The 23,930-nt window shown below is 46.9% G+C and overlaps 7 protein-coding genes across 7 annotated transcripts; 4 read left to right on the forward strand and 3 right to left on the reverse strand.

Annotated features, from left to right (window-relative positions):
• Positions 1–3,106: 3,106 nt before the first annotated feature.
• On the forward strand, positions 3,107–4,021 carry N7520_003006 (dienelactone hydrolase family protein; the record flags this gene model as incomplete). The annotated part of the gene is made up of 4 exons (XM_057136941.1): positions 3,107–3,135; positions 3,186–3,256; positions 3,312–3,359; positions 3,417–4,021. The coding sequence occupies 4 exons, from the start codon at positions 3,107–3,109 to the stop codon at positions 4,019–4,021; spliced, it is 753 nt and encodes a 250-aa protein (XP_056999627.1).
• A 421-nt stretch (positions 4,022–4,442) lies between these two features.
• Positions 4,443–7,592, forward strand: N7520_003007 (uncharacterized protein; the record flags this gene model as incomplete). Its single annotated transcript, XM_057136942.1, has 2 exons — positions 4,443–4,670; positions 4,749–7,592. The coding sequence occupies 2 exons, from the start codon at positions 4,443–4,445 to the stop codon at positions 7,590–7,592; spliced, it is 3,072 nt and encodes a 1,023-aa protein (XP_056999628.1).
• A 4,561-nt stretch (positions 7,593–12,153) lies between these two features.
• On the forward strand, positions 12,154–13,494 carry N7520_003008 (putative C6 finger domain protein; the record flags this gene model as incomplete). The annotated part of the gene is made up of 3 exons (XM_057136943.1): positions 12,154–12,268; positions 12,457–12,792; positions 12,863–13,494. The coding sequence occupies 3 exons, from the start codon at positions 12,154–12,156 to the stop codon at positions 13,492–13,494; spliced, it is 1,083 nt and encodes a 360-aa protein (XP_056999629.1).
• Positions 13,495–15,860: 2,366 nt separating this feature from the next.
• Positions 15,861–16,727, forward strand: N7520_003009 (carbonic anhydrase family protein; the record flags this gene model as incomplete). Its single annotated transcript, XM_057136944.1, has 1 exon — positions 15,861–16,727. One exon carries the CDS (start codon positions 15,861–15,863, stop codon positions 16,725–16,727), a length of 867 nt encoding a protein of 288 aa, XP_056999630.1.
• A 2,261-nt stretch (positions 16,728–18,988) lies between these two features.
• Positions 18,989–19,405, reverse strand: N7520_003010 (uncharacterized protein; the record flags this gene model as incomplete). The annotated part of the gene is made up of 2 exons (XM_057136945.1): positions 18,989–19,291; positions 19,316–19,405. The coding sequence occupies 2 exons, from the start codon at positions 19,403–19,405 to the stop codon at positions 18,989–18,991; spliced, it is 393 nt and encodes a 130-aa protein (XP_056999631.1).
• A 62-nt stretch (positions 19,406–19,467) lies between these two features.
• N7520_003011 (uncharacterized protein) lies at positions 19,468–19,698 on the reverse strand (the record flags this gene model as incomplete). The annotated part of the gene is made up of 2 exons (XM_057136946.1): positions 19,468–19,652; positions 19,683–19,698. The coding sequence occupies 2 exons, from the start codon at positions 19,696–19,698 to the stop codon at positions 19,468–19,470; spliced, it is 201 nt and encodes a 66-aa protein (XP_056999632.1).
• A 19-nt stretch (positions 19,699–19,717) lies between these two features.
• N7520_003012 (uncharacterized protein) lies at positions 19,718–20,004 on the reverse strand (the record flags this gene model as incomplete). Its single annotated transcript, XM_057136947.1, has 2 exons — positions 19,718–19,802; positions 19,841–20,004. 2 exons carry the CDS (start codon positions 20,002–20,004, stop codon positions 19,718–19,720), a joined length of 249 nt encoding a protein of 82 aa, XP_056999633.1.
• Positions 20,005–23,930: the final 3,926 nt, after the last annotated feature.

The raw sequence follows: 23,930 nt of genomic DNA on the forward strand, positions 1-23,930 counted from the left end.
TGAAAAGGATGCTAGGATGGATTGGGAATCTTCCGGTAATCTAATGCTCTATCTTACCCCCTTTAACATACTTTATTATATGATATGGTAAAGTAAAATAATGATATCCCCTTTGGCGAGATTCCTGCCCAATGAGGCGCATGTCAGAAACAGCACGGACTGGGTCGGAATGACTAGAATACGAGACTATAAGAGTCTGGAGCGTCCAGCGCGTCCCCGGGTAGAGGCAAGCGAGCTGGACCGATTCTGATTCGTTACCTTCCCGGCGCGCTAGAACATATAACCTAAAAAGGTTTAGACTGAAAGGGAAAAAGAGGGGCCATATGCTCCATGCTGGTCACCTGCGAAGCAGAACTAATGGGAACTAAAAAAAACCCCCCTTTAGTCCCCCGGATCAAAAAAAATTTACTTATCAATTTTGAATGATTTTCAATAATAGATTACTTCAAAAGTATCGGCAGTTGTTCTGTAAGTCATACAACGAAGTATTGGTTCGGTCCCTAGACTATGGAGACTTGTAGCGTGGTCAAGGGTAACCCAGTGGCACCAATTTTGAACCAAGAAAATGTCAAACCTTTTTGCATCGGTTCCATTCCCCCGGTGCCCTCCTTTTATGTCGGGATATAATCAAGTCCTTAGGGTTTAAAGCTTTTTTCTAGCTATATGGCGCGTGCGATCGGGGTGGCGCTCGGAAATGGCACCACTGATAAACTCCACACGAGTCAAATTCACATTGACTTCGCTTCCATGGGACGGACAAACATGGGCGCCTCCATATCAACCAATCGAATGAAACTTTAGTGTTCAGACTCTGACAGATGCTTATGAACTTGGAAGTTGGGAATTGGGGGCGAAAGCAACAAGTACAGACACATGCCGATCCCCAAAAAGTTAACAATCACTAGGGAGTGCTACATGAAATGAAAATGGAGAAATCTAATACAATAAACATTTGAAATAAATAAAATCTCCACATTCACATGGAGTACATACTTATTCGTAATCCTTAACATGAAACTACTCCCCACCCTTTCAAAAGTGATGAAAAAAGCCGAGATTGACCCATCGTTCCGGACGTACCCGTCTCTTATAGCCTCGCTTCTAATGCATGCATGGGATATCGCGATCGGGTCCGCATTCACTCTTTCCTCCGCCCCCGGTCTAGCTCGAAGGGGGAGGCATGTGAGGCACTTTTCCGTTTCCCTTTTCTCCTTTTTACTTTTGCCTTTTTGTCCCTTTTCGCTTGTCACATTCCTAGGGATAGAAATTGCTCCGTTCTGACGGGAGGATTGCAATGGCCTAACTTAACTATTTTCTGTTCGACCCACGCGCATGTGGATCCAAGGGAGACCGAAAAATAAAAAAGATCCGACGGATAGAACGGAGTAAAGGAAGTCGATGCATTATGATTATACATAATTGATGAATAAAACTGGCATTCATATCTTAGAGATAACTCAGATACACAAAACAAAACAAACAAAGCAAAAAAAAAAATACAAAAATACAATCTCTCTACTAGTGAAGGACCGACACTTTGCACAGCCCCTCAATCTGAATCTCGGCCTTCTAGACCTCCCCTAAACACATCTTATTTCGGACCCTCATTCTACTCTGTACCCATCAACCCTTCGGGACTTGTGGTTCGCAGCCGATTTGCTAGATGGCCCCTCATGCAAGGCGGCTCCCGGGCGAAATGTGACAGCGCGAGTGGATCCACCAGGGCTTCAGTCCAAGGCTCGAGCCATGCGATCGTCGCCTGTGTCGGTTCCTGCCGGTTGTGGCTGCGCGGTTGGCGTTCGCCGTGGGCCTTAGAATCAAGAATTGATCCCTGGTGTTCAACGATCGACTCCAGAGCTAGGGCTAGAGCCTCCAAGGAGAACTAAGTGTCGGGAGATCTACGTGTCCATGAGGAGGGTCTAAGGTCTAACCTAACTTTCCTGCAGGCTGCAGGGCTGAGTTTGGGGCTAGGCTGTATGTTTCGTCGGGTGCATTTGGGGGTTTTTCCTTTCCCCTTTCACTGGACTTCGTGGATTTGGTCAGATGCCCCTGTCTACCTATATAGACTAGAGACTTTTTGATTTCTGTTTCATATTAGGTTCTGCGTATTGTATACGAAGTAAGCCCGGATGGAGCTTATCGGGTCTGCTAGATAGCGGAGTTGAGTGATCTATCTTGTGCATGTATTCATTATCCACGGATGGTCTATAGAACAGGTGACAAGTGGCGAGTGGCGAGTATGACACACTGAGCCGCGATACCTATCACATATCCGTGGATGTTGAGTCGTAATGTTATGTGGACGTGGTACTATTGTTGTACAAACAAACCTTCAATTGACGGACCACTCATTATATCAACTTCCTTGAATATACCCCTTTTATTGAGATTTTTCGTCAGTTGACCCAGGGATTGAACAATCTAAACGAGCTTGGAACCGTTGAATTGAAAGTACATGAATTCCAAGCTTCAAATGTTGATCTACATTGTTGAGTCGGCTATATGCTTTCCCCAGGTAAGATTTGAACAGTCGTTGACCAGTGCTTGGATCAATCACGACTTTCAAGGTTCAAATGATGTATAGTGTGTCAAGTCGCACTTGAGATCCTGAATCCATGGGTGTTTACGGTTCAGGTCTCCGGGAGACCTGGGACATATGGATGATCGATAAGTGGACTATATATTCCGTACCTCAGGAGAGTTTCACTGCGACCGTAGAGTATGCACATTGACCTCGGAACCTCCCCATTACCTAATTTTGAATACATGCATCAAAAGATCTATCTCGTACTGTTGATTTGATTAAGTATGACCAGATGATTTTCAGTCAACAAAATTTGAAAAGTAAACACAAAGCATTTGAGCTCACGTCAAATTGTGACATGAATTGCCGAGTTATTGTTCCGATGACGTCGACTCAGCGGGGTTCACGAAAACCCCTCAAGTGCTTCCAGCTTTTGTTCCCCTCCATTTTACATTTACAGCTTCAACTCTTGAAACTTCGTAAGACTAACGTTCCTTTCCATTCCTCTCAGCTCTGCTCTAACCAATTGCCTCTTTTAGCTCTTCGCTCCAAATCTCCTATTTCAAGATCCACTCGGCAACCATGTCTGGAATTAGCAAGGCCTGCTGCTCGTTCGTCAACATCGTCTCTAGATTGGTCGACCGTGACTGACTCTCCACAGCATCCCCCCTGTAGTGTCCAAGGGATACCAGGCCAAGGGCGCCTACCAGACCATCAATGGCCTGAAGACATGTATGCAGCTGAATATGACAAACACGGACTGGAGACTAGAGGCTGACCAATGCAGACGTGACCGGTCCCGAGACCGCTACAAAGGCCATTCTCGTCGTATACGGTGGGTTCATCTGAAGTCCCCAGGATCGGCCTTGCCGCTAATCGTCGATTTGTCCAGACATCTTCGGCTTCTTCGACCAGACCATCCAGGGTGCCGATATCCTGGCCACCTCAAGCGAGGAGAAGTACCGCGTGTTTATGCCCGACTTCTTCGAGGGCAAGCCCGCCGATATCTCCTGGTACCCGCCTACCACCGATGAGCACAAGAAGCTTCTCGGCAACTTTTTCCAAAACGTGGCCGCCCCCCCTCTCCACCTTCCCAAGATTCCTGAGATCGTGTCCGAGGCCAACAAGCTCGCCCCCAATGACGGATTTGACTGGTCTATCCTTGGCTTCTGCTGGGGTGGTAAGATCGCCGCTTTGTCCGTCGCTGGCGACAACAAGATCTTCAAGTCCGCCGCTCAGTGCCACCCCGCTATGGTCGACCCCAACGATGCGAAGACCATCAAGGTTCCCTTCGCTATGCTCGCTTCCAAGGACGAGCCCGCAAGTGATGTTGAGGCTTTCAAGGCTAACCTGGTCGTCCCTAACCACGTTGAGACCTTCTCAACCCAAATCCACGGTTGGATGGCTGCCCGCTCCAACTTGGAGGACCCTGAGGTTAAGAGCGAGTACGAGCGTGGCTACAAGACCCTGCTGCAGTTCTTCGCCGCGAACGCGTAAGAGCTGCCCACCTATAATAAAATATCAGGATAGTTGATGGTATCTAGATCCTCTGTGCCAAGAAACCGCCTGTAGATTATGCTTGGGCTCCTGAGTTGGGAATATTGATGTACAGGCTCTACTATCCTTTTAGCTAGCTTATTTATTTATTGTATCGGGCTATCTACGAATTGATGTGGTTCGAATGGTCATTGATCCGAATGCGGTAATCCCCGCTTTCATTGCCGTCATCCGTCCCAGGGATCCGCCACAAGAAGCCGATAGACCCGAGATCAGCGGTCTAGGTTCAACTTCTTATATTTGATATCTTTAAGCCTTTTGTTCATTCTCTCTTACCCAGGTAGTTATCAAGTATATCTTTCTGTGGGTGCCAGCGCATCCCTGACACGCATCCCTGACCTATGTTCTAGCCGCACCCCCAATGACGTTCCTCCCCAGTCGTCGCCATTCCCACTCAGAAGTGGGCTCACCTGACCACGCCGAGCAGGACTCAAAAAAACAAGCAGAACTTACAGCCTCGCGCCATTCGTCCTCAAATCCACATCAGAACGCGACTGACTCGGGCCCGGGCTTCCTCCGTGGCTTATTTCGAAGAAAGACTGACAGCGTGCTAAATTCGGATTCGCTGAGCTCGAAACCTCGGACCCCGGTAAGATTGGCACTTATGTAGACGGTCGGATTGGGAAATGCGAGAAAAAAAAGAAAGCATCGCTAACAATGACTCCAGAATCGGGGCCCTATACCCCAAATCGAGACCAATCAGCCCGTACGGCGGGAACAAGGTCGCGAAAGTAGTGGACAGCGTGATCGTTCGCCCTCTCACTCTGGGCATCCTACATGCAGGACTCCTGGGAGTCCGGAGCTACCTTCTGCGGTCACTCATAGTGAGCCGAAGCAACCGGGCAATATTCAAGATTACCTGGAGTTTCGTCTTAATGAGGCCCTTAGTTTGAAAGATGACAATGAAGCGGACTTGAAAAAGAAAGACATCAAGGCCATTCTATCCGGAGCCCCGCATTTCTTGCTCGAGAGGGGCAAGCATGGTCGTTGGTATCCGCAAGTCATTTTCCCCTGGGATGAACACAATCCATCCATTCTACGCATGTTAGATCGCAAGCCACTGCCTCATGCTTCGTTCACTCTGTGTACCCTCCATGCCCATCTTCCAGTACCAGATAACTGGGCCGTGAGGGGAGGGGTCCCGATCGAATTGCACAGTTGGCACCGGACAGGAGGGCTCAAAAGAGCATCCTTCGATATAGGTGTCTTCGAGGTGCCGAACATGCTGGCCAATAACGGGAGAGAGCCAGGGACTGTTGGTTACAGACACTTCTTGGAATATGACATTGCAGATATGGTTCGATACTCTGGGCCGTCGGAGCCCCGGGAAAATCCAGAAATGCAAAGACTTTCGCAACTGCCTGCTTCTGAGGCTTTTGGGTTGATGGATGGTTACAACAAGCCGTATTCGCAGTGCCTGAGTGGTGCTGTGTTTGATCGACGCCGACTCTTACAAGAAGGACCCACTGCTTGGAAGCGCATTGGAGTACGAGATATAAATCTTCGGACGCTGGTGCGGCGCTTGACACGATTACGACAATTGCGTTTGAAATTGCTGGTGGATGGATCACCACTGACGATTTTGGACTTCGAATCGTCTCACGAACTACACACCCTTTTACATACCCACTTCCTGCATCCGCGCCCGCCTATCGCAGATCTTGTGTCTGGACACCCAGAGAGTCTCAAATCACAAATCAAGACATTGACGACCGTCCTCGCTGCTCCAGGCGCATGGATCGATTTCAGTCTGCCGGAGTGGCGCGTCCGAGCCGGCCAGGTTCTATGGGAGGCACCTCCGCACGCGGACGGGGACTGTTATAATGCATCTAGTACTGGGACATCACAAAATCCATGGATGAATCCTGGCATAGAGCGAAAGTGGCTCTTAGTTCAACTATTACTCGCAGCGGAGCTGCTGATTCGTCTCGATGCGTTTATTCGCATGGACATGTTACACGATTCCCGCGGCGGCCCCATGACCACACAAGAGCTCCACCATTTTGACAAGTTGCGAGAGGGAAAAGTGAACTGGGATCTCATTGTTGTGCGCCGATTTCTTGACATTCTTGAAATCGAGTGTGGTTCGACGCCAGCGGAGAGTTCACCAGTTGGCACTCCTACATCGGACAAAACCACTGCGAAACATCGCTTTTCGTTCCTGGACTCTATCAATCGTCGCCTCACATCGACCACTGAGCTAGATGTGCGCTCAGCTTGGCAATGCCATATCAGTTCTCCACATATTCGACAACAATTGGAGGGACTCTGTGTCTTTGCGGAAAACATCGGATGGCCGGGTGTTGACACACTCAAGACCACATTAGAAAAGAAACTCAGCGACGGGCAGACTTTAATTTTCCCGCCAATCAATAAGGAGGTAGCCCATGCAGCAGCGGAAAAGACATTCAGGGAACCTGCAGCCGTACGATTGGTGAAAGGAGACATGTACACCCGAAGCCAGTCGAGACGATTCATCAAGCTCCGCAGTCCTTGCATGGAAGACGGCGATCCGCACGCATCGGAAAGTCTAGGCTGGATCTCTCGAAGCTGGTTATCAGGCTTCGTCATCCCCGGCGAAGGAATCAGTCACCTCCTCATCGGGACCTTACTAGAGAACGACGCCGATGCAATCCAGCAGCTAGGACCAACAGCCAATGTCTACGGTGGCTTTGTATTCAAAGACCGCAGCTACTGGAGCAAGCCATGTATCGTTGGCCGTGTCTTATCGGCTCAGGATTCTGCTCAGACTTGCATGGGATGGGTCGGTTGCGACGTGCTCCCCCATGATGCAGACCTGAACCCTCTAGAACCCGGCTGGTTCGAAATCCAGGTCGAGCGGGTACCGAGTTCGGGTTCGTGCCGCCCTCGTATTAAGCAGGGAGGCAAGCTTGCGCTGGAATCAACCCCGCTCGGAAAGGGTGATATCACACCCGACGCGTTTACGTTGCCGATTGACCAGCCCGCTACGAGTAGTTCCGAACCGACCGTGAGCTTGGAAGCGCTTAAGTTGGATGTGAAAACGCCCCAGAGAAGAAATATCATCAGCGGTGAGGCCTCTATCTCCTTTGCCCTTGGGAAGGAAGGTGAATCCGAAATGACTACGATCTCGTTACCATTGATATACAACGTGCGCTTTGTATCCGCCCATGAATGTCGGCCGCCGCTGGGCTTCTTATCTCATCGTCAGGAGCCTGGGAAGACAGGGTCCACGGACTGGAGTGAATTCAAACGTCTCCCAGGGCACCCCCTACATCGAGCATTTACATATAAGAACGTCTCTCTCGAGTCCCTCCCTCAGCACCCAGCACCGACACAGGATAAATGTTCGGAGACCATTGTGATTGATGCGCGCGGCTCTCGAACCAAGGAGACGTTCGTTCGAGCATGGTGCGCATCAGTAGGGAGCCACGCACTGATCGGCCGGGTGGGACGAACATGCATCGCGTGCTGTGTCCGGGAAGCACGGGCAATCAAGGTACCCGTCGTGGTGCGAGTAGGCAACTACTAATGACAGCATACACCAACCTAGGGATGGGATGTCATCATATCAAATGTCATCATATCAATTAGAGCCTATTATAATGGAATCCTGGCAGGTATAGGTTGATCGTGATCTGCGTGTAAATCGCCTCCGTCATCGTTACGAAGCAACCTTTGGAAGCACCGATAAGGAGGACGATGATCCTTGCAGAAGACGTCGCGTGGCGTTACGGTTATGAGCACCGGTAATTACTTGCCAATGCCAGTATAGCTCAAAGGACGAGATATTTCCTGGAATAAGTCTTAGCCTGGGTAGTACATCAAAATCGGCTTCCAAAGCGTCGGGTTCACATACCCAAGCGAGAATAGCACCCCAACCCCTTTTCAGATTCCGATCATATTTCGCGCATCATCCAAAACCACAATCAAAATCCTAAAACATAGTAAAACATAAAACAAAAAAAAAAGACCCCAAGGAAAAATAATAAAAAATCAATTACTCCCCAAAACATAAAACATTCAAGCACAGCCACGGTCGGAAGTTGGTCAGATACCACCTTCCTTTCTCCCAGTCCATGTGGACATCAACGCCCAAATACAATACTATAATCTAATAGGATAAGCGCTCCCCAACCTCGGGAAATTTTCGTTTCCATTGGATCCAGTGGAAACCGATTTTCATATTTTCCGATTTTCTTGAGAGGCCGCGTAAGGCAAGTTGCAGGTTAAAGAGGGGATCCATGGATTGCTTATTTGGGTTAAGGGCCCGAGGATGGTGAAACAGCTGGGGAATTGGCTTGGAACCAGTGAGGTCCCTGCATCTTGACCCACTGGAGTCCCAGAGACTTGGCCTTGTGATGAGATTGGGTTTTTCTCGGGACGGAGGACGGAGGACTCCGCCAAGGTTGAAATGTTTCAAAGAGAATGGATATTCATATGTAATGGGAAGAATGTAGTATACGCAGTACAAAGAACATAGATAGATGGTCCAGATCTCTGGATGGCCGCAAGGTTCACATGTGTACGTTGCTTTCTCCGATCGACTGTGGATTTCCCCATACAAATAAATAATATATAACATAAATTATGTACATAGTGATTTCCTGCCAAAAGGCTAAAATGCCTCATTTTCGGGTGTTCCGATCTACCATTCCGTAGGCTTTCCCGAGGTATTTTCCATCTTTACATACGGATATAAATATACGGCTCTTGCTTTTTAACTTCCTTACTGTAAGGCTTAGGGGGTACTCCGAAATAGGATAAGATCCGGAGCAAGTCTGCCTTTACAGTCCAAGTGAGTTTGGAGACGCAGTTATCAGTATGCACGGAGTCCGGGATTGTGCCCTGTCGGCAGTTGGGAGAAACCTGGCTGCCTACTAAACCATACCCGGTTTAGCGAGGGGGTCAATGTGAAATCCCACGTCAGACCGGGGAATTGGTGATTAGAAGCGACCATGGAAGATAGATCAAGAAACCCAATTAGAATACTTCTAGTGCACCGTTATGTTTCACTTCAATCTTAAATGCATTAGATCCCAAGGGTTGGCGAAACAGAGATCTGAGTCAGCCGTGGACCCTTGTTTAGAAAAAGCCGATCGACCGTTGGGGTTTTACATTTTACGTTTTACCTAACCAAATCTGAACTTCTGCACTGATCAGTCTTAGTGGATTCATCGGAGAAGCATGCTACTCTTGTACAATGGTACAGCACAGCCGAGCATGAAGTGGAGTATGTCCACCACGCTACTGCCAGATCTAATCGCGTGCTTGAATTTCATAACTCGCCGCGTCAACATTGGGAGGCAATTTTGAATTTTGCTTTTCAATGCACCGTGGCCTTTGCAGATCCAATCAGGTAAAATGATTCTTGGCCCGGTTGACGATCTTCCTCCTGATGCGTGGATGCGGGGCCAAGGCTGAGCAGGAGCGAGCGAGATGAAGCATGGCTTTTAGGAATGATTGGTCCTCAACAACTTCATTATACGACGAGTATGGTCGTGTCCACAAAAAGCCACGACATGGGAATTGCCCCTTTTTTCTGTTTCTGTTCTGCTCCATTCCACCAAACCCAAGGTCCTTGCCTGTTACTCCGTACAGTAGTCCTGATCGGCCATAATGATGATCATGGTCATGATCGTCTAAAAAGGTCTCTTTCTCCTCTCTTTACCTATTATATCTTTTTTGTTATTCTACCTTCATTTTTTTGCTCCACTCCCGACAGAATGGTTCGTAGAACCTTCCTTTCTGCTCTATTACTCCATTAGGATTAGGCATCGCTCATGGAAGCTCGCTTGAAGCTTCGAAGAACAAAAGAATCTTGATCCGCTGATTTTCCTCGTTTCTGACGGGTTGCCAAGATTATTCTCTAACACGCTACGGCGTTTCGATGATCCCCTAATTAAACCTTGAGTAAGGCCCCACTGGTGGGACCGTGTTACAGAATGGCAGTTGGAGCAAGATCGCTTCTGTGCTTTGCATCAGCCAATGTGTTCTTCCAGCCCCTCGGACCAACGTCCAACTTGGGCGAAGCCAGATGCATAGTATGTCATTCCAATGTTCCTTGGTATACTCTGTGCTTCTTTATACTGATTCTGGTGTTGATTTTGATTTTTTCCTGCTTCGCCTCCCAGTCAATTTCCGTACATGATCGTCTAAACTCCTGTTGGGGTCATTAAGATTGTCCTGACTAACCGGCTATCGATATCTTCACCCAAGGTACGGGGGCGCATATCCCCCTTGGTACTGTTGCGGGTAAAATGGAGCAGTGACTAAGAACAAATAAATCTCATTGGTGAGCCACCATTGACCAAATTTTACCGAGGAAAAAGGGGAAAGCAAGTTAAAAATAAGAGGTTATAGTCACGATATTGACGAACAATTTCAAGATGAAACGATGTCATCGATGTACTAAGGTAGAATAAGCTACGCCCCGGATAGTTGGGGCCAAGATCCAAACCAGCAGGTAAAAAGGTAGAAAAGGGGGAAGAGACTTTTTGGGTCAAGGGGAAAAAAAAGTATTTCCGAAAAGGAAATGAGGAAAAGAAAAAAAAAGCCGCATTGCCTGCTGATACGTGGACCCTGAATTTCTGTTTTTAGAATCAATCAATCCGTGGTACGTTTTCTGTTGACATGGGAATTGAAATCTGTCTTCATACTATACCTCTTGACATTCGTTATAGAGAAATAGGGTCAAAATTATATCGAACAATCCCCTATTTTAGGGGGATCTTCAAGTACAAGATGATCAACTCGGAAATGCCCAGAGACAGAAGGTTCTTTCGCAATAATGGACCCTATGCCCAAGCTCATTGGCTCCAGCTGCCGACCCAAGCTTCCCGACGCAAATCAAGTAAGTCGGGAGTTAGTTAGGATAGATAAATTCCCCAGTTCATCAAGGATTGACAGCCCTCTGCTTCTAAGCCCAAATCGTCTTCTACCCTCCCATCCACTTTGACCCCACTGTGTCAGGGCTCCCAGACCATGGTTCCTTTCTGTATCATTAGCCATCAACCAGCTTGGAATAGTACGCAATCAGGGGGTGGGGTTTACATAAGGGTATATTTAGCAGTTAAAAAAAAAAGAGAGAAAAACCATCGAAGTAGTCCATGGATGAAATATTACTACAGAGTCCATGGGTACAATCAAGAGGAATAGAAGAGTTATGTATACCCTAGAACTCGTCACGAAGTTCCCCTGAGATCATCGTTTAAGTCGATATATCCCTCTTAGTCCTAGTGTCGGTCTGATGCAGAGCCACTTTGTTCCACGTCTGGAATGAAGAGTTTAAAAATTAATTAAATTCCAAAAATCCGATTTAATGGAAAAAATAAACCGAAATCCCCAAAAAATAGCAAAATAGTAGTTGGGCGTTTCACCCCGCGATTAGCTCTTCGACTCTATACAATATTTCTCGATCTTCTCCCAACTTTGTCTTCATTTCACTCCTTTGGTCTTTTGGTCTTTTTTTTTTTTATCTTTTTTTTTCACCTAATCTTTTCCATCGTCAAACCCGATACTCATTACTCTTTACTCATTGGATCGGATTTCCGGAGTACATGGTAACCCAATACTCTATTCTACCAATCTTCGCCCCTTTCAACGACCTTTCGGCACTCTAATCTTACTATAATTATTATATTAATTCGCCTGGGGGGTTCAAGGCTTGGGGATCCAATCCGAAAATTCAATCTATTCTCGACTGTGACGACTCTTCCACCACGAAACACGCATACAACTGCGGGCCCCTCACCAAAGCTCCCCCTACCAACCCAACCCCCAACTTACCATACGACACTGCTGAAACGCGCGCAATATCCTAGTTGGTCCGGTGTGGCGCAGGTGGAACCGGAGGATCTAGAAGCAAAAAAAAAAAACGAAAACAACCGGGGAATTATACCGTCGCAGCGTCATAATCCGATTCGTTTCGCCTCATTTTCCGACTCTTGCGGTGCCTGTATGGCCGGCTCTCTTTTGTTTCTTTTATCACCGATATCGAACGGTCTCGACTTTGTTTCACTGCCTCGCGCTTTTGATGCGCTGAACGGTGCGGCCATTTAGATCGATCTTGTATCGGATCTTTGGGGAGAGCTATGCCCGCGGCTGTCGAAGTGATGGAAATACCGAATTCACAGAGCGCTATGGATGCGAGTAACGCGGATAAGAAGCGTAATAAGTTGGGATACCATCGCACGTCTGTCGCATGTGGTCAGTTCACCCTTCCTTCAATACGCTCGCTTCAGATGTTTCTGGTCCGCTTTCTACTTTGGAGAATGTCGCATTCGGTGTGCGCGGATGCGCTTGATTCCTGATATATATTTGCGCAGTGGTGCTAAGAGAATGCGCGATCAAAATGTTGATCTGAATGATGGGCTAATCCTTTGTTTTGACTGCAGTGCATTGTCGACGACGGAAGATTCGATGCTTGGTGGCCCCGGACGATTCGCAAGGACGATGTGAAAATTGTATTCGATTGCGAAAGGAATGTCAGTTTTTCCCGGTCGACCAACAACCTCCTGTGGAGAAAAAATCTCGACCAACTTCCCGATTGGAGACGCAACCGCCGACGGACTCGGCATCAATTACTTCGTCACCAACAAACATCAAATTCGACTCTCCCGAGACCTTTTACCCGTACCAACAGATTCCATTGAACGCTTCGTCCGGTCAGGATATAGCTGCCTTTAATCCAGCCGTCTATGCTGGTCATCCCATGTCGGGCTTTGCGCCAGGTAGGTTAGACCTTGGATTGCGTAGAAGCAGTTGAAACCAAGACTTCGGGTTATTGACTTATTGACCTAGATCGACCAATGGGTGGAGAATTCTCCGCGCATCCCGCAATGGAAACGGGAGTCCCCTGGGACGAATTCACAACGATATCCGACCCCCAAATGCTAGCCACGATGGCCGCAAATAAGAACCAAATGATGAACCTCTCTCCAAACGTCTGGGCCCCTGCTTCTGTCCCAGCAGGCCTATCTCCCGGCTCTCCAATGTCCGGAGCATCTCCCATGTCCGGCCAAGCACAACCCATGAACACACCCACTTACACCATGCAAGCCGACGGAACCGTCTGGCAAGTCCCACCACCTCCGCAACCATCAAGAGCGATGAGCTATCCCGGCCAGGAAATGAATCCCTCATATCATAATCAATTTCAACCTCAGATGCCGCCAGACCTCAAAAGGAGAATGACTACACCCGCGCAATCCCTTTCAAGTGGTGCGCACAGCTCGCCTGGCTCCGCGCCTGATATGCAAAATCCGCCTGGCTCGGTACAATACCAGCCTCAACCGGGTATGGAGTATGCTCAGTGGCCCATGAATGCCATGCAGCCTGGAATGGGCGTTGTTCCGTACCCTATGTACGCAGGCGATGTCCAACAACAACCTTATTCCAATCCTCCGATGGGACACCCTCGTTCAGGACCTTGACGCTCTTGAACTACTTTCCACTTTATCTTCGCATTGGCCTTGAGCTTCATCTTCACCTTCATCATCATCTTCATCTTCATCTCCGGCATTCTTGCTTTCTTCTGACCCGGACGACTTTACGTTTTACATTTACATACCACATTCCTAGACGGCCTTGTTTCATTTCTAATACCCCGTGGGATATATACAATTATGGGCTCTTCATTTGCGTTTTTTTCGACTTTCTCGTCTTTTTTCTATTTTTCACTTTTTGCTTTTGTCATGTTTTGCCTCATCCTCATACACCGTGGCGGGTCTGCTTGGCAGCTGTCATTAGCGGGCGCAAGGGTTCCAGGTTTTTGGGTGGCATTTCTCCGTTTGATTCTTTCATGGCACGGCCCAAGCTTTATTGTTTATTCTCTCGCTTTACCCTCATTCCCCCGAGATGCCTTACAGGGTTGAGTTAAGTTGATGATCGGTATCTATACTGGCATCATCATCTTCCTGAACCCTGCAATTCAGGGGGGCTTTGTCTCAGGCATATAGACTTTCTTTTCAACCCTTCCAAGATCCTACTCTATTCAAGATTAGAGTAGATCTGCTATTTTCTATTTCCGTTCAATTTTTCATTTCCTTCTCTTCTCTTCCCACCATTTCATCTCTTGGCTTGATTTCCTTTCTCCGGTGGATATACATTTCATATTTTGCATTTGATCGCGTGTGTTGTTTTTGGGAATACCTGGCCGGGGCGCGAGGGGACGTGGGTCTCGATTGATAGGCGGATGGGAGGACAGGGACTCGTGATGCTTCTTGTCTTTCATCCTGAACCGTACTTTCACGTTACCACATTTTTGGGATCGTATGGTTCCAAGGTTTATGAGGATTGCATACATTGTATATATTATATTCTTCTATATGGAACTTGATCCGCATGCCTTGAATGCCTTGTTCATATTTACCTACCTCCATAAATTATCCGGTACAAGGTTGCTGATGGGAAAATACATGATAGCTTTCAGTGTAATTCGATCCCAAACGTTCGAGGTTTCTAGGCTTGTGCTCTTCTCGAGACTGGATCTACTTTCACTCTTTTGTGCACAGGTGTAACTTACTTATTCAACAGTCTCTCTTCGTTATATGAACCCACTGCTCCATGCGAACCGCTAGGCAAAAGAAGTCACCCATATACTAAACCCATTGCACAATCTGTGGGGAACATTCGAATGTTTGAATGGTCTATAAGCTTTCCACAGCTTTCTTGGCGAAAATTGCGCGAATTTTCGCTTTTTCGCTGTTCTCCACTCTCACATCATGCCGTTATTTTTTGACCCCTGGCTTTGTTGGATTTCAGTCAGGTGTATCTCTATCTACTAAAGATGAGGAATCTTGATGATATTTGCAGGGCTTTAAACAAATATATGCCCAGCTGTATTTGAAACATGTTTGTTGGCAGGTAGAGGAGCGTTCGCCTGCCCTCAAGTGCTGGGTCTTGTCCCCACTTCATCTCAAATGGGATCTCGCTTCTGTATCCACTCTGTTTGTGTACATTAGAGCTTCCCTCCTACGAAAAAGATCCTTTTTATGCAGAGGTGACTGATACATACCAATATGTGCTGCAGATCCCCGGAACACTGGCAGTCAAGGAGTGGTTCACTTTGATGTTTTTTCTACTAGCACTTTGGTCGATGCATCTATAGAGCTGTCTATACTGGAAACTTTTTCGGTCCATCTGACAGAGTAGAACTCTGATTCCACCAAGGTCCCTGGGCATATACAGTATTTACTCTTCTTCTATAAGCATGTATATTCAATTTTTGAGATTCCTCTATCGGACTATAGCGTTGACAAACTTGGAAGGCTCCGATTCTCGAGTCTTCGATGAAATCTAATTGCCCCAAGAATTAATTTCTCGCTGGCATAGGTCATTCTGAAATTAAAATCTCTATAGTAGCCGAAGATTTCCGGCGGTGGGAACTATGGAGTCGAGAATTCGTGAACGAGTTCGGTTCTCAGCTCTCAGATCATGAACTATTGGATCCCTGACCCTCTCAGGGTCAAATCCTTTTCTCTTACAGGATTTCCCTGGGAAGATCTCTTCCCCAGATGGAAGACTAGTGGATCTCATCTGGATCGTATCTTCGGCACCCGACAAAGGAGAGATCGGCGTCACTGCTTCATTGGTCAATCCAACTCCATGGTCTCCTCGGACTACTTCGGTGGTGGGCATGAGTCCCTCTACAATGTGCAACTCGGCCATTGGAGGCTAGCTAGAAGATGATCCCTTCTTTTTGGGTTTCGTGGAATGTGAGATCCTAGGGTATAAGTAGGGCAATTCTCCCTATGCATTATGAATATTTTTGATTCCAGATCATTTCACATCAGTCACAATGAAGGTCACCTCCATCCTCCCTTTCCTAATCGCTGTGTCTGCTTCGTGCCTTCACGGCACTTCGCTCATGCCCCGTGCGGCTGACGGCACTGTTGATGTCAACTCCTTCAACTACACCAACACCGGTGGACCTATGGTCTGGTACGGTCTCGACTCGGCCAACTCTGCCTGCTCCAAGGGCAAGCACCAGTCACCCATTGACATCGTCACCGAGGATATCGATTACGCCAGCGCCAACAGCGTGCACTTCCACGTCCCCAGCGCCGACAATGCCAAATTTGAGAACCTCGGCTCCGGCCTTGAGGTTGTCCTGACCAACGGCACTCTGGTTACCAAGACTGGCTCCTACAAGCTTGCCCAGTTCCACTTCCACACCCCTAGCGAGCACCGCATCAATGAGGAGCACTACCCCATGGAGGCCCACTTCGTCTTTGAGACTGCCTGTATGTACACTAACAAAGACAATTCCAAGTTTATTACTGACCTTTCTCCAGCTGGCTCTATCGCCGTCGTTGCCTTCCTCTTTGAGCTGTCCCAGTTCGGTTACTCGACCCCTCTCTTCGACTCTGTCTTCGCTCACATTGACGACATTGCCACTCCTGGTACCTACACCATGACTGATGCCCTTGACTTCACTGGCATTACCCAGCACTTGAACAGCCACGGTATCTACCAGTACACTGGCTCTCTCACCACTCCTCCCTGCACTGAGGAGGTTGCTTGGTACATTAGCACCGAGCCCTTGCCCCTGAACGTTCAGAGCTACAACGCCGTCAAGCATGTGCTCAAGTTCAACGCCCGTTACACCCAGAACGCTCTCGGCCAGGACAACCTGATCGAGATCGCTGCCTCTGAGGTGAACTAAAATATTTATATAAAATGATTCTTTTGGTGATGGAAAGCCTCGGCTTATGTATGTATAATGTCGAATAGCATATAATCGAAGGACAGTGCGGACTGAATACCACAATAATTAATAGGCAATGGAAAATGAGAACAACAACATCCATAAAAATATGCCCATCCTTAGTCTGATTTGGCTGACCATAGGAATAAGAAATTGGGACCCACAGTCCGAGCATGAAACATGATTGATAAATTTACTATTTGCCGATCCAATTGAGAGCTGAAAGATTTTCAGCTCACTACCGTATAAGGCAAAAAATCTTGGCATCACAAATAAATATCTCAATCTGGCCAAGTCCATAGAAGCACTGACTAGCGAGTAAAAAAGTGGAGACCGATATCGCCATTTGCCGCCATTTTCCGCGGATGAAAATTCGCGTAGCAAAAACCTACATTATTCCAAACAATTCTCACTCAAGTCGAAGTGCACAAGTGCACTGTCACAATTCTGGCTACTTCAATTTAGCAGTACTTTTCTTTTAGGTGGAAGGCGTCTATGTGTCAAGTAGTCCTAGGTCTCATGTACGGAATGTTCTAGCGCTAGTCTCACAATGCTCCAAATTGTGGGGTGCATGTCAGCTTGGACTCTATTTTAACTTTGGAATAGTGAGGGCAGATTCCTTATGCGCTCCGATCTGATCTAAGTTTGTGCATATGGGAAATGAGCTCCACTTAGGTTCTTTGTTCCTACGTGTTGGTTCACGCTAGTATTCCGCAATTAATTCAATTGGTGCTCAGATCTCCGGCGATGCCGAAGTCCCAGATCAAGGGCTGACTGATCTTTTAAATGGTTATGGCTTTTTCTTATTGCTGGGCTTCTTCGAGGAGGTTAGCCGACTTACATGAATTTTGAGGATTACTAAAACGGGTGTGGGCTCATAAATGCACTCAATCAATATTCGTAGCTACATTATGAACGGGCAGTAAATAAGGGGGTTTTTGATAGGAGGGTCTCATACGTCTATCAAGTGAGTTCTATGTAGGTGAGGTTTAGAGTGTTATCGCTCACTCAATCTACCCCTCTTCTCTACTTTTTACGCTTTTTGCTCCTTCTGATTCGATATACAAGATCATTATTTTCTGCCACTACTTTCACCTTCTCACTTTCATCCTTCTTTCCTTTCAGGATATCCACATACGACTAATAGTTCCTCTTCTTGCTTCCTTCTTTCTTCTTTCTGACAGTCCATATGCCCATAACAGTCACCGAGAAGGGAAAGCAGATCGCATTTTTAACCTATGGACAAACCTTTTTAGGGGTAAGTCAGCGGCGCTCTTATAGAGGACTCTCGCGTCTCTTACTTCTCTCATTCTCTTACACTCTCTTCTCTTCTCAATCGACAGCCTCCAGCGGTGAACCTACCGAGGAAAGAAACCTCCTGGGCGTTTTCACCAAAGGTCGAATTTGATTGGGCCGCGTACGAGTCCGACCTAGTCGGAACCTCTTCATTGAAATGCACCTTTGCCGAAACCAACTGCGGGCCGCCTCAACTAGGAATCCGGATTTAAGAGTGGGAAAATGGAAAGCGGTATCATGAACTTCACAGCATTTCAAAAAACAAGAAGCCGATCGGTGATTATACAACAACTAAAGTAGAATTTGCCGCCGACACACTTGCCACAGGAAGAATTTTGTTGAAAGTCATGCATGAAACCAGCAGCCTTAAAAACGGTCGACAAGGCCTGTTTAGCTGGATATGATGCTGGTTCCCTGCAGGAATTTACCCATCTCCGAATACTACCGTCGAATGAGACTGGAACAATAAATGTCGCGCGCGATGGCAAGAACAGTACAACTATAATTATCAGTAAGTGATGCCTAATGGACAACAACATACCATTTGTAGAGGACTGACTCGATGTGATCTTTTAGTAGGCGCATGCTTGAAGCGACTGGAAAGAAATTTCTGAGGATCAGCAAAACATCTCTTTGGGCGGGACGATATATATGTCGGATAGCTCGAAGATTTCCGCATCTTTCTACTACGTTTCTGATCGCGCAAGTCGCCTAAAGCACCCTCTAAGCACCCTCTAAGCACCCTACAGTCGATAAGCTAGAGAGCCCTCATCAAATTCATATGTTGCGACACTACATAAATAGGTTGTTATCTTGATCTAGCGTTCAAAAATTTATACTCATACAAGCTTCGAAAGTGGAAAGAGAGAAAAGTGATTCCTTTCAACTACTTACAATACTCTTCATGAATACATGTATACTTTTTATATAGAATAATGTGGTTCTACTTTTTCATCTGAGCTGAGCTGCTCTGAGGGGTTTCCAGGCCGACGACGCTTTAGAGCGCCAGGCCGAATCCGGTTAATAGAGCCCTGCTTTTTTGTGTGCGCTTGCTGTCTTGATTCGGCGCTTGAAGGAAAATTGTAAAGCTGTCCTGAAGTGATGAGAATATCCTTGTCAAGCCCGGGGCCTGTGACATCTTGTGGGAGCTCTTCCGTTTTAAAGTCTCCAAGCGATAGTGGTAGTGTTGTTCCCTCGGCTGGAATTCCGGCATCTGTCCAGAATGGCTGTGTATGTAAGTATGAACATACATATATAATCTTATGGTGTTGCCTGAGAATAGACCATACCTCTACATTTATTACAGTAGTTGCCTGAAACTCTTGCATCCCATCAACCATCACTCATATATTCTGCTCGTCATACAATAATATTCGCTCGCTTTGGTGCTTTATAGTCAACATCAAAGGCAATCACCATCTTCCATATTAGTAATATGGCGGCTTTTTTGTGAGTAGCAGACTTCCACAGTTATCCCGTGGTAATGTGCCTGGCGATTTCCAAATGATGTATCCGGTTCCCGTCTTGAAAAAGCCTGTTTCCCTTCCGTTGTATCACCGGATATTATGATTCGGAACGTAGCAAAATCTGGATCTCTTGAGCAAAATTAGAAGCCACTAGGTCGCTGCTCCATTTGTGTTGTCTTATACCCCTTAATAGTTCATCCCCGAATCTTGCACAAAATGTACCGTGGAGAGGACTCGGCAATTGTAAGGCGGGAGCGATAGTGATCTTAGTCTATATTTTAGAAGTAACTCATCGAATCTAGCACACACAGGGCCTGTCTATAATCGTTTGGTCTGAGTCGACCCTCGCACCAGGGGCTTAGGGGATAACCTTCACTATGAAGACGGTAACGATTTATCACGTTTTGTGCACTTTTAGATAACGGGTTATCTGCCGTATATGGTGGTGTGAGGGAGGCGCAAAGACACTCCATGGTGAGTATTGCTGCTGGCCATAGGGGAGAAATTGGGCATCTAATATATATTGACATGCCAATGCAATTCTGGCACAAACATTAGATTTTCCGAAGTTCTCTCTGGGCCTGGCGTATTTCGCCCTCCAGATATATTATGGCTGACTGTCTAGCAAGAACCAGCACAGGCCTTCAAAATTCGTGAATTCGTGGATGGGTCATAGGGAACGATGTCACTCCTGGGCTACCACTTGATCGCCCTTTGTCGAAGAAGATCAATGAAAATAGACCAAGACGAATGCCAAGAGGGAGGTAAAAAGATGAATGTGATGTTGGTGAAGAACATGCGCCTGGGTAGATATATATTGTGGAGGAGACTGGAGGAGATCTGGGTTTGTAGAAGGGGCATTAGTTCCTGCTCTTGGACCATGACTGATTGTTTCCATGATATGTCATTAGCAACATAGCTCAAGTTTTTGGGTGTTTGAATAGTCCTATCAAGCCGCAAATGAGTGAGGATATTTATGGTTTATCGAATGTTGGAAACCTCTTGCTCGGCATGGAGTAGATTGAGGTTAAAGACCTCATGCTGATAGGTAAGTTGAACGATAGACCAATGCAGTATGTAGTATCAATCTGGAAAAGAAAAAAGGAAATGGTGAGATGGAAAGGAAGGGTACTGGGAAAGACAATATTTTTGAGTTATCTTGATAGCGTCGTCATGCATTTTGATAGCAGCGAGATTACTGAGAACTTGTGATAACCACCATGAGCCACAATCCGAGAATGAGATTTAGTTTAATCAATTCTCAGTCTACAAACTCTTATCCTTATACCTCGGTACCTCCAACGGAAGAGACCGTCCATGCGAATCTTTATTTATCAATCATTTCTAATAACCCCCAATCATAAATGACAAACTTAACCTATTAGATATTGCCATTGATTGGATTTAGCGGTAAAAAGAATTGTTTGTTGATTGTTTGAATAAACAAAGCCAGGTAAATGTGCTCAATGTTTGTATGCGAAGATTGTACTTATTGATAGCACTGATATCTCTGCACAGCCCTGGATGTTTCAGATTTAATGGGTCGAACCGACTTCCAGAGGGCAGCTAGAAGGCAAATTAGCTCAAAATCAAGATAAGTAGAGCAATTTCTCCATACATATTGACCAAGATAAGTAGATCTGCGGAGCAGTTCGGGGGCCAATCTCCAGGTAAATCATTTCCTGCTAAATAAAGGTCTAAGGCTCCTAGTAGGCATCTTAATTGGCTTGATGACGCACAGATAGGGTGTGCGTATTTCGGGTTTTGACTGCGAGGTCCGGGCGCTGCCCATCGGACTCCGTGACTATTGAGTATTCTGCACTGGTTACTCCGTATATGTGTGGGTTTGCAAGATGAGTTACTTGTAATTGAATGCACTGAATTCGATTCCTAAATCGAAGTATACGAATATAGTAGGATATCAAATCATGATCTGCTGTTTCTCCTGATATGATCATCCAGACTTTAAGGTCGCGTGACTGATACCTTGAGCTTATGAATCTCGGGGAGACCCGGTGGGCATCATAGTCGATCCCAGGCCTGATCAATCACAATGCTCTCATAATTGGACCTTATCAAATTGCGAACGCGAATGCGAATATCGATAGATTGGACTCATCCCAAGCACGTCAGTCAATGCTTATCCGGCAAGGGGGATTCGAAGAATGCATTCCAAGATAAGTCGGGAGGCCGATCTATGGAACGAGTCTAATTGACGCATCTCCGAGGAGATAAAGCGCACTCCGTACTCCGGAGTCATGAAAAGGATTTCCAGGATCTCACAAATGGCATCATTTCCCCCGGACCTATCCCAAGGATCCCTGCATCAGAACACGACTCTCATCTGTGCGCGCAGATACGACCTCATATCAGAACGACAAATGGAAACGATTATCAGCGGTATCTGTGCAACCAAATAAGTCGCAGATAAGGATCGTTCCGTTGTCAGGCTCGCATTCGACGCCTCAATTCGAGGATCTGCCGGGGGATCCGTCGGAGGAATTTTCTGGGGTCAGGCAAATCTGGAGATAGGCATGGCGATGGAGCGGTGTGAAGATTCAAGGTGGACCAGTGGGGAGGCACTATCTGTGTCAATGGGGCTGATAACGGGCTCTTTTGGGCATTCTTTGGGGTATGGAGCTGCATGATCTACCAAAGTTTGCGCCTCAGGGGTATTCTTATCTCGCTTTCTGGACGAAGATATGCAGACTTATCAGCCATTGTCGTATCAGGTGTCAGGGACAGTTGGACAGCCCTTTCTTTGGGTAGCGTCACGCCTTATCGAGACTCTGTTGGGTGATAACCAGTTTGGGTTTTTTCTTTCTTTGGCGCCTGAGATTCCAAAGGGATATCTCTATATAAAGGTCACCTTCCCTTCACACGGGAATTTTTCCTCACAAGGCCAACTTTCAGTCCCATGCTCTCCCATCCTCTCCCAACCCCCACCCTCCCTCCTTTAAGCCTAAGAGAGAATTTTGAAACTTTCAAATTCTGGTGGCTAAAGTGGTAAGAGAGAAATTACCTGGACGTATGTTACATATGGGCAGTTGTTCGCTTTCTTTTCTCCACGCTCCTTAGCCCTAGGGCATTTTTTCCCTCATATGAGACGGCAATCTTGGGGATACGTGACCTCGACGCGAGGCAACCCCATTTTCAGCATAACCGCAGAAGCCGCAGGGAAAAGGAGGGGCAGGAAAAGGCACCAACAGGGGAAGTCCCTTGTCCGTGCCGGATCAAAAGTACCGCCACTTCTAATCTTACGACAGGGATTGGGCTTTACCAGCTTGTTGGCTTGCAGGACGCCACGGCCCACAGTCATGTTCCTTTATCTGTGAGGCTGGCAATTATTACCCTCCATTATAGTTGTCGAGTGGTCGGGTTGGTTCGGAGATGATTTCTTAACTACTGAGTTAGGGCGTACCGATCGGAGGCTTGCCACCACACGGCACATCCTGATGATCCATGACGTTTATTGTTTCCCCTTTTCTTTTTTCATTTCTTCCCTTGATTTTTAATATTTTTTTTGAATTGGATGGTCTGGTCAAAGCTGAACCGATAAGGATACATCGTCATGGGGTACTCCACCGTGGGGGCCTAAGAGAGGTTCAACCACTGCCGATCAGTGTCGCGCCTATCAGCATGACCACGGCCAATTACTCTACTTGGCAGCTTATCAGGTCTTATCTTGTCATATCTTGGGTTGCCCCGACTTTCAGTGGACCTCCGTGGGTCCAAGGGCAGGAAGAACATCCACTTGATTACAGATGTTGTTGTTCCGACAGGACAGAGAAAAGGCACCAGCTTGTGCCTGTTTACTCGATCCGGTTGCGGCCCGGGGAACGTGTTTTTTCTTATTTTCCCCCACAATAGGAACATTCAAGTGATGTCAGGGAGAATCTAATTTCTTGACTGATCGTCCTGTTCCATCTTTGTGAGACCGGAGGTGAAATCCGTGTGGCGAGAAACCAAAATTTACCCAATCGTGATTCAAGATAGGAAGTGATATTAACCGGTGCGGAATGTGAAATAATCCGCGTGTTCCCCTCACGCGCGGGGGGGATTAGAAGAGCTGTTGGTACTTTTTTCTCCCCCCTCTGATCCGATGCTCTCAAGTGAAACGGAGATACTTGATGATCGGTATTACCGATTGAATACGAGCGAATACGATGGATACCGGGTTCGGGTAATGTAGGAATGACTTTTGAACTCCGGTGAGCTGCCGTTGCGCGGTCGGGGGGTTTATATCCAGAGCCTCGTTAAACCAAGCGGATCCTGTCCGACACCAAATTATCCCCGTTGATGGTCGAAGCCCCATAGAACGTTTCTTATCTCTCGGATGCAAGCTACTGCTATCTCCGGCAAGTAATTCAACCGAAGTTTCTCCCCCCCTGTCAGCACA

Source organism: Penicillium odoratum (assembly GCF_028828045.1).
Source record: "Penicillium odoratum strain IBT 22623 chromosome Unknown utg000002l_segment0_segment0, whole genome shotgun sequence".
Lineage (NCBI taxonomy): Eukaryota > Fungi > Ascomycota > Eurotiomycetes > Eurotiales > Aspergillaceae > Penicillium > Penicillium odoratum.